At 38.7% G+C, this 10,654-nt stretch overlaps 1 protein-coding gene across 1 annotated transcript in view; it reads right to left on the bottom strand.

Annotated features, from left to right (window-relative positions):
- Positions 1-458: 458 nt before the first annotated feature.
- Maob (monoamine oxidase B) overlaps positions 459-10,654 on the bottom strand; it is a 92,664-nt gene continuing 82,468 nt past the window's right edge. Inside the window, exons 11-15 of the mRNA XM_050160833.1 lie at positions 9,220-9,277; positions 6,649-6,746; positions 3,363-3,474; positions 2,086-2,148; positions 459-1,010 (exon numbers count right to left, since the gene is read on the bottom strand). Of these exons, the coding sequence (XP_050016790.1) occupies positions 858-1,010; positions 2,086-2,148; positions 3,363-3,474; positions 6,649-6,746; positions 9,220-9,277 (484 nt within the window). The 3' untranslated portion in view covers positions 459-857. The remainder of the gene's footprint in view (positions 1,011-2,085; positions 2,149-3,362; positions 3,475-6,648; positions 6,747-9,219; positions 9,278-10,654) is intronic.

The raw sequence follows: 10,654 nt of genomic DNA, 5'->3' as shown, positions 1-10,654 counted from the left end.
AAAGGTCCCATAAATCCATGCACATGAATGTCACTGTAGGAACAGAAATTCTAGTATTATTTATTAATCCCTGCAGTCAAGAAGGGTGAGCTCTTCAAAATGATGATCTCATTTAAAATTAATTTATACAGGACTTAATGGACTGTGACATTATAGTTTGCAATTAATGGGTTTACCTAGTAAAAAGCACCACACTGATATGAAGTATGAAAGGTCAGCTGAAGTGTTATAATTATTTGAATAGGTTATGAATCTTATGTTAGTTAGTGTCTATTATTTTGATGGACTTTGGCTGCAGATAAGAGCAAGAAGCTGTGTCTTATTGAACAATTTTAAATCATTTACCATATATGTGAGTTCATGATGAATCACACTATCAAAATGCACATAACATCTAGATTCTTGGTTTGGCTTATCAAAACCTTTAATGTTCACCCCAAAAGAAGAAACAACAAACATATGCTCAAACAGATTTATTGTAATTACTTAAGTGTGTCTTAATCAATTAATGGAATTATAATGAAGATACAAAAGAAAGACAAAGGTAAGACTTCCACTCTCAAGAAAAATAAAAATCAGTTGGCAATACTGCACAAAACAGCAAGACTAAAGGCTATCTGCTGAATAGCACAATACCAGTCAATACAAAGTGTGTCTGTTCTAAAAATTGAGAGGGCAGAAAAGTTGGAAATGGGTGAAAAACAGTAGAGGCGTTCACAAGCAGCCAAAATGGAAAACAAGTTACTGTAATTTCTCACTCCATGTTCTCTGCGTGTTTGTGAAATTTTGTAACAACCCCTTCCCAAAGCCTTCCTGCTGCACAGAATGAGACTACTGTAGCTGTGGAAGGCCCTTCCTTAGAAACGCACAAGCAGGCCCCTTTTGTGGGCCAGAAAACCAAGAGCTGTTGCTGAAAAGATGGTGGTCAATCCAAGCAGCTTTAGCAGGCCTGGCACAGAAGGCAAGTGTCTCTCCAGAAAGGTGCTGGTAATTGGTCGTGCAGGTACATCCTGGGTTCAGAGAACATTTGCATGAGTACAATATTGAACATGTCATTCCAGAAACTATTTCTTTCAGATTTATTTTAGAGTAATCCACTCATTTCAACCTCTGGTATAAAACACAACAGTCCCTTGTGGCTCACCCCCTCTTCTTCACCTGGCCCTTTATGTGACTTTGCTAGTCTTTCTGCAACCCAAGGCTGAGATGGCTCCACCTCTCATATTTTCTCTTAGGGTATCCTCTGCCAGAATCATACTTTGGGGTTATTCTCCGTCTTCCCATCTGAAAGTCCTTGCATTCTCAGACCACAGGTCCTTGCAAATCATAAGTGTTTGTTGAGAGAGGATGGATGAATCTCCCTCTCAGCCCACCAACCTATTTCTAACAGAAGTACTTGGACAGTAATTTTGGAGTGTCAGGGCTATCCTCTATAGTTTTAAGCTTAAAAGGATAGAAGAATAACTGACCTTATGGATACACATTTTCTAAACTCTGTGCATCCTTCTTGTGAGTCAGAAAAAAAATCTATGGTTTCATTACAAAAAAATGTAATTGAAGTGAGTTTAAATGTGCTTCACTTTGTTCCACTTTTTCACCACAGGGTAAAGATGATAAACTTTCCCTACCTCTTCTTTTTCTACCTTATTTTCCTATTTCTTTTTGAGAATCATTAAATGAGACCATTCAATAGACATTGAAGCTCTTCTGATTGAGTTCTTATTTTGAGTTTTCTTTGTTTCTTCTTACCCTCTTCTTTTGTTTCTTGTCTTGTTAGAGATCTAATGCAGGATCTTACACATGCTAAGCAACTATTTTGCCATTGCACAATGCCTCATCCCCACTCAATTTTAAGTATGTCTAGAGTTCTCTAGAAAATATTTCCTTATGATAAAAATCATTTTTTTCTTATTAATTTGTAAGATATATAGCACTGTAAATTTATCAAAGTTCATATAAAGCCGTAATTCATGTGATTTACTTAGCTAGCCATACATAGAATCATTAAGAAAAGGAATCTGCATATATACAATTATGTTCATGGGAACAATTATTCTTAGAGTTAATTTGTGAAATATAGCTTACCACAGACTCTGGTTCTGGCTGCCAAATTTCATCTTCTGGAATCTTCCCAATGGCATGTAGAATCTGAAATGAAAGATTACCTTGACAAATAGCAAAACAGATACTATCTTTCTTTTATTCTTTAAGAAAGAATGAAGTGAATGCCTCTTGGGATATCCATCTAAAATGTCAAGGTAAAGGGCAGAGAAATCTACTTGACCTTTAGAAAGATCCCTAAAGATCTTTTATTTATGGCATAAAAGGTCTCAACCATTAGTTTCACCATAAATTTTAGTGTATATGAACATACCTTAGTGGAAATGAGACTAGAAGACTTGCCAGAAAAAGAATAATATGAATTTTGAATTCTTGTGGAAATATTTTTTGATTCTATAACATCAGGTCTAGGTGATCATTTTTATTTAAAAATTTTAATAAATGTATCTGTATGTGTACTTGTTGAGTGACTGATAATGAGGGCTGACTGAGAAGCTAAGGACAATGGCACTGGGTTTTGATTATACTGCATTTACTGGCTGTGTGGGAACTTAGTCTGTTTGGATGCCCACCTTCCTAGACCTGGATGGAGGGGGAAGGACCTTGGACTTCCCACAGGGCAGGGAACCCTGACTGCCCTTTAGACTGGAGAGGGAGGGGGAGAGGAAGTACGGGTATGGGGGAGAGAAATGGGAGGAGGGGAGGAGGTGAAAATTTGTAATAATAATAATAGCATCAGGTGCTTGGAGAAAGCTTTGGAGATCACAGGAGGCCATCAGATCCCCTAGAACTGAATGTGGGTGCTGGGAACCAAACCTCTGCAAGAGCAATGAGTGCTCTTAACTGTGAGCCCCCTTTTCAGACCCTCTATTTTTAAAGATCTGTTGTATTTGTAGTTATATGCATGTGTGTGTCTGATGTGCAGATGTCCTCTGGCTCTGAAGATGGCATTGTTTCCCCCTGCAAATTAAGTTATAGGCAGTTGTGAGCCTCCTGATGTGGACACTGGGAACCAAACTCAGGTTCTCTCAAAGAGTAGGAAGCTCTCTTAACTGCTGGACCATCAGTTAACATCTCTTAAGTACAACTGAAATCCGACCTCCAGTTCAAGTAAAATCTTAGATATTTTCATTATTTTGTTTGATTAAGCTGTTCCTTTTCCTTAAAACTGCTATTATAATGGTTTCCCAGGTCTATAGCTGGGGAATATAGTTTGTGTGGGGATACTGCCAAGCTCTCAGGTATTTTTGAGCTGTTTATCAAGCTTTTGTGTACCTCAAGCCCATGATCCTGGGCCCTACCTCTCTAGCAGCTCTCTCCCCAGCCTCCACAGCTCCCTCCATGTAGCCGCTCCAGTGTGTGGCCGTCTCAGTGCCTGCAAAGAAAATCCTGCCCACTGGCTGACGTAGAACCCTGGGAACAAAAACAAAGCATTAAATGTCATTTCATAAATCTGGAAATGAGTTCTCTCATGAGGACTCAGGCTAGTTCATTTCTTAGATTAAAAACTTCTAGGAAGACACTGGCAATGTGGAATAATGTTCCGTAGGGACCTCAGATATTCTACTGTCTCTGTCATGGGCAAAATGGAACAAAAGTTGAAGTTCACACACTCGGGTTCCAAGAGACTACAGGGAAAAGATCTGACATTAATATGGACAAAATAAGTATTTGATTATCTTTATGAAGTGAGGGGCTGATTAAGCCAAGCATGTATGGTTACCTTTATATGAGGAAGGTGTCACATGCTTTTGATTTCTTACCTAGTTATTCTACCATTAAACTTGACAGTTTCTTCTAACCAAGCTTTGCCTTCCTCATCTGTTTTTAATAATTACTTGTTTTGTTTTACTTCTGTATGATACAGAATGTGTCCAAATGCTTTATATATGCTAGGTATGTGTTCCACTGCTGAACTGCATCCCCAGACCTTATATATGTCTTAAAGGGATAGTCTAATGATTTTAAAGATGGCTTATAATAATGAAACTGAAGAAATAAATAAGTCTTATGATTAGTGATAATTAACTCCTATTTGGTACATTTCAGAATAATTACATCAAACTTTAAGTTAAAAATTGCTGGGCACCAGCTCTTCAAAGTTCATTACTCCCCACCAAACCCCTTGTACTATTATTATACACATTTCCACAGGAGAATGTGGAGGCAGACTGTGGTAGGCCCTGTGATGCACCACCAGGAATGAAGGACTTGTTTTTTGGTGGAAGTCCTTCCAGAAGATGGTATTCTCATGCTGGCACTCGTTGGAGGTGGGTATTTCCACTGGAGAAAACTACATCATGACTCCTTCCAGCACCAGTGACTGACAGAAATAAGCTTTTAAAAATGCAAGCCCCAAACTTCAACATGAGACCACTTGGAAGGACCATTCTACTTCCAGAATGCTTCCAGAATGCTTCCAGAATGCTTCATGGGGTCAGCTGGCACCTTTGTTGAAATTGCATCATCACCTATCTTGCCCTTCCAGCTACTCTTGCTTCCTTCCTCTCCCTTTCCCTAGTTTCAACCCTAAGGACACAGAGAAATATCTATCCTGTTTACTGTTTGCTTCAGGGTCTGCTTCCTAGAATGTAACCAACAACAAAAGTGAAGTGCTTTTTCTCTAGTTTACAGACAGCAAATAGCAGAGGTAGTATTCGAATCCAAGTGATCTAACAACTCTAACACAGTCTTGCTACATGTCATCTCTGTACTCCGTTCTATTTTCTTTCTAATCTTTTCAAGAACTCCATGACAGACTACTAGTTAACATCTCACATTACGTAGAAACCAACAGGCTCAGAGCAATGTGCAGTGACTCAGCAAGAGCCACAGTGCTAGAAAACTGCAGATGCAGCATTTGAAATATGTCGAGCAGCTGCCAACATCTCTATTTTTACCATCTCTGTGTTACCTAATATATTACCATCACAGTTTCCATAGTGCTAGCATTCTAAGCAAAGAGATGGAAAGATCACAGGCATGTAGCCCATAAGAATGAAAGTCCATTATCACGCTTACAAACACACCTTAAAAGGAGTACCATTTACAGCCATTTTCATTCCATCTCAGGCTTCCATGATCGAAAAAGGTTCTTAACTGTTGAGCCACTTCTAAATCCTTGATTCTTGTCATTCTGTCGTCAGTATCACCTATAGCCCTGTCACACCTAGCTTTGCCCAAGGCCTCGTAAGAACTTGCAGGATTCCAAACAATGATTGCTTCCATACCATTTGGCCTAGACTGCATTCCCCAGGAGGCTTCTTCTGCCCCCTACAGCCTGACACAAAGCCATTGTGTCACTAGCTAAAGTGAGATTGCAGAATTCCACAAGTCCCCAGAATATTTTATAGCCTTTAACGAAAGCACTGGTACTAGTACTTTAGTACTTCCATTTCTAATGTTCTGTCCTTCCTCTGCTTCCCACCATTGCCTCCAATACTGTCAACTCCTCAGAAAGGGGGTACTGATACTGACATTTTTAGAAACGGTCAGGAAATGGTTGGCACTTATCCAGTACACACCGAATGAAACAATTACTTGTACTTAGTTTGTACCCAGCATATCTGAAAAGCAACCTCAGAAGTTTATTGGGCAGTATCAATATCCTTTAGCCCTCAAATTTTCTCTGGATTCTATTTTGGCCTCTATAGGCAGATAAGGAACACGATCTCCAGAATCATTAATCATCTTCTGCTAAACAAATTTTGACCCTTCTTCCACACTGGTTCTCATGGAGAGCTGGATCAGTTGCCTTTACCCACTAACACTCTTGTGTTGTACTCTCTCAATGTCCTTTCATTATTTCTCCTGATTTAGTTTAGTGTTGCCAAGAGAATTGGAGTAATGACCCTTAATTTACACCTTGTTATCATCATCAGATGCATTGAACTCAACACCAGTGACTCATACTTGGATGCACAATGCTCTTACTACTAAAAACCTATGAACTCTGAATGGGAGAGTCATATCATATGTTATAATCAGGATAAAGATTCTAAAGAATAACTCAGATAATAATTACATTATCTTGTGTTTCTCATCCATGTGCTAAGGAAAATCAAATCCAACAACAATAATGACTAAATAGTTGATTGTTAGTAATAGAGTAGGAACCCAAGCCCTTTCCTCCCTGGTCTAGAATTGATTCTAAGTTTACAGTGCCATGCCCACATTGACACAGAACGGTGCCTGGGGAAGTTTATTGAGTTCCAGACTAAGTATTAGGACACAGTACTGTCTATCTTAAAGAACCCTCTGGCTATTTAAAGTGCTTCTTATGTGTCAACTTTCCCTGGTTATATTGGTTGAGTTTGCTTCTCTAGCAGAATGAAGAATGGAACCAGCAAACATGGTGCAGTACTGTGACTTCCTTTATGAGACACATGAGCATCAAAGGAAGTTGGGGATATTCTTTCTCTCTGGTATTGACAAAAACTAGCAAGAAACACGGTAACACTTATTTGGAGCTTGGTTTCAATTGCAGGGCTTTCAGTCACAGCTCGGTTCATTTTTATTTATTAAACATGGCTTGTTTGAATAATGTGTGCCAGCCCTGTATGAGTTGGTGCAGTGATGGGGCAGTACCTTCCATACTGGGTCATGATGCCGGGAGGGAAGTAGGTTGTGTAGCAACCTCCGGAATACTGCTCTTCACACCAGTTCTTCTCTTCATAATGGACTGGCTGTAAGGAAGAGGGACAAAAGCTTGAAAGAGAGGCAGAGGATGATATCTTGTCTATTGTGTATCCAGTACATGCTTATAGACTTCATTGTACAGAACAAATTGCACCTGTCTCTTAGAATCTGAAAGACACTGCTTCCAAGCCTTCCTGCTCCCTCAAGTCTTTTGTAGAAAGTAGTGCAGTATTTGCATGTAATGTGTGCAACCCTCCTGTATGTTTTAATTCATCTCTAGATTAGTTATAGCACACACTGTAATATAAATGCCATGCAAATACTTATCACACTGAAACTTCAGGGTATGGGCAGTTTTTCAAATATTTTTCAGGACCTGTACATACAGAAGGCTATATGCACTTCTGAAATACAGCTGTATTATCCTGATGTTTCTAAAGACAGGTCTTTGGGCAGGTAAATGTTTTGAATAATAAACTTGTGATAATTTCAGACTTTACAAAGTTTTCTCATTTGTCACATACCTGTCTTAATTTAATTATGCTCTGAGACAAAGTTTTCTCATGTGGTATAAGCTTAACTAAGAGTCTTGAGTCTCCTCTCCTGCCTCTACCTTCCAAGTATTGGGATTATGGAAATGCACCACTATTCCTGAACATGGGTATCTTAAGTTCTTGCTCATAATAATTATCGGTTTCCAGTTTCACTTTCTTTTTAACTATCAGAAAGCTTTTAGTGTTCAATGGTTTTGAAAAAGTTTTAAAATGATATAGTTTACAAGGATGGCTGACCAAGTGATGTGGGAGTGTCATATATCAATCTGTTGATTTCATTGGCTGAGCAATAAAGAAACTGCTTGGCTTAGCTTAGAGCATAGATGGGATGTGGGAGTGTCATATATCAATCTGTTGATTTCATTGGTTAAGTTATAATAAACCAGCTGCTTGGCCTCATGGCTTGGAACATAGATGGGAGGAGTAAACAGAATAGGATTCTGGGCAGAAGAGGAAGTGAGGTCAGACTCTGCTCTGCTTCCGGAGAGACCGGACAGCTCTGCTGGAGCACAGACGCCATGCTCAGCTCTCCCGGGTAGACGTGATAGCTCTGCTCTCTGAGGCACACGCGATGAAGATGGATGTAGGCTAGAATCTTCCCGGTAAGCGCACCTTGGGGTGCTTACACACATCATTAGAAATGGGCTAGTCCAGGTGCGAGAATTAGCCTGTAAGGGCTAGAGTTCATGGGCCAAGCAGTTCTTTAAATGAACACAGTTTGTGTGTTGTTGTTTCGGGCATGAGCTAGCCAAGCGGCCGGGGTGTTGGGGACGCAGCCCCGCCGCTCATATTTCAACAACCAAGAAAAACAACCAGAAGTGTTTATCTATGAAAGAGACGATGTTTTGGTAGCAGCAAGCTTTGTTGAATGTAGAATAATCTTCATAGTATGTGCTCACTATGGCAGGATGATTGAACCTGTAAAACAACCACTGGTCTGGAAAATGTGTTTTAGCCATTAAGAGGCTGTATTTTAGCTGAGAGATTTGCAAAATCCAAACTCCTTATAAAAATAGAGCACAGACCTAGCATGCAACACCCTAGGTTCAATTCTACCTGGGGATGGGGGGAGCCAACAATGAATAACCTAGACAGAAAGTTTATTATTAAGCATATTTTGAAAACAGAACATTGATATAACAAAATATTTAAAACTAGACTTTGAAAGCTTTTTTTTTTTTAATGCAATCATTTAGTTGACTTTGCATAGTCATTTAAGGCACCCTATTTACAAAGTGTGAGGGCCTGCCTAAGTAGTGAAAGGCCCTAAATCCCTTTCGGTGTTATCCCTATCATTATGCTTTCTTTTGACATCTGAGGGCAGCTGTTGCGTTCTGAGCATCTTTCTCTGGCTCTTTGTAGCAAATCAGAAGAAAGGTTGGGCATTTTTTTTCATTTCCCCTTTCTCCAAGGAATTTCTTTCTCTGACACAACAAATATCAAAGTCACACTGAAGCAGGTGACTTTCTTTGTATAAAAACACACAAGGACAAAAGCGACATCTTTTTAGCATTAGAAATTGATCATCAATATCTTTTTTAGAAGACACTTTATCAAATGAAAATTATCACCTTTTATAAAACACAAAAACAACTTCTTATCTCATTAAGCAATCATTCAATGATTTTATACAGTGCCGGAGAATTTGATTTACAAACTGCTGTCACCCAAATGCCTGCTCTGGGAACAGCTCTGACTTTAGGGACAAAAGAAGCACTACCTAAGCCCAGAGTATGCCTCAGGTTCTTTGCCTCATTATATACACAGACAGGACTAGCTCACACTTTATGGAACCATTTATACATTAAACTTATATGTACAGACCCTTCTGTGATTCTTTGGGAAAAGATGAGCCATAGGGTTCAACTGACACAAACCTGTCCCTGAAAATGCTTTTGGGGCAAAAAAAAAAAAAAAAAAAAAAAAACAGGCCTCTCCCCATTGGAAAAAGGCTGGGAAACCTTACCTGCAGAGCTTCTTGGGAGTTCAGAACTTTTGCATATAGCTCGCAAAGTTTCTTCAGTCTGTACAAAGAGAAATAAATAACGTTTTAATGATGAAAATGAAGGTTAAAGGAACTGAGAGAAAGAAAAAGTCAGAGGCATTTATTCCCTGTATCAAAGTCTCTGACTGCTAGCTTTTCCACTTTGGCATTTCATGTTAACTAATTACTGTTTTCTTTTGTTTGAGATACTACACTGCTAGGTAACCCAGGCTTGCTTGGTATTCTCAATCTTCCTGCCCTGACCTCTCATGAGAGATGATTACAGGAAAGTGTGACCATACCCAACTTCATTTTAATTTTTGAAAACAAAGAATTTATCATTTGAAAACCACCAATATAAGGTTTCTAGTCCAATAATGATTTCTAATAAATAAATTCTTAGCAAATTCTAGCTTCTAAGTCTAGTCTAGTGGTAGAGTTGGAAGTAAGCCGGCAATTATAATTAACCAATTAAGATGAATCAACTAGTTTATCAATTAACATAAATCTAGCTAATGATATATTTCTTTAAATAAATATAGCTGTTTCAATACTGTTTTTATAGATTAGTAATACTATAAAGGGAATTTTAAGCATGACTTAGAGTTGTAAAAGTAGTATTATCATGAACTGGAGAGCGGGTTCAGGAGTTAAGAGAGTTGCTGCTATTCCAGAGGACTTGAGTTCAATACTCAGCATTCATGTGGTAGCTCACAGCAGGTTGCAAACCGTGCCCCAGGGCATCCAGCACATTCTTCTAGTATCATCAGGCACCAGGCATAGCGCAATATGGTGCACACACATACATGCAGGCAAAACACTCATACACACAAAACTAAATCTCTTTCTAAAATGTAATCTTGTTTTAAATCTAGGAACTCTTTCTACAAGCAGATGACCAAAAACACTTACTTTCTTCTGCATCTCTCTTCCTCTGAAATAGCTTGGCACGGACAGAGGAATGACGACAGAATAAAGGTATGCAGGTAACATTAGAAATGGAATGAAATCTATAAAGAGGCTTAGAATTCAGAAAGGTGGGCCTTTTAAACCCTTGGAGAAGAGACTGATAATTCCAAAATATGGCTGCCAAGGAAATAAATGAAATTGAACCTTCACTTCTTTTTAAAAAGTTATATTTTATTTATTATTTGAGAAGTTTTTACATATATGCAATATATTTTGATCATTTCTCTCCTCCAATCTTCCCCTTAACTCCTTTTATATCTATTCCCTATCCCCTCCTTTTTTAATGACTCACCAAGTAAAATTTGTGCTAGCTATTTATTCATGGATGTGGGCTCAGCCACCAGACCATGGTCAGTTTACTAGAGTCTACATCCTTAAAGAAACCATGGCTTTTTTCCCCTAGAAGGCATCAATAACTCTTTGGTTATTAATAAGCAGTCATGAGTAC

Source organism: Alexandromys fortis, unplaced genomic scaffold, assembly GCF_014885135.2.
Source record: "Alexandromys fortis isolate MF-2015 unplaced genomic scaffold, M_Fortis_MF-2015_v1.1 scaffold_83, whole genome shotgun sequence".
Classification (NCBI taxonomy): Eukaryota; Metazoa; Chordata; class Mammalia; order Rodentia; family Cricetidae; genus Alexandromys; species Alexandromys fortis.
The sequence above is the reverse complement of the archived record's forward strand: the minus strand, read 5'-3'. Positions and strand labels throughout refer to the sequence as shown.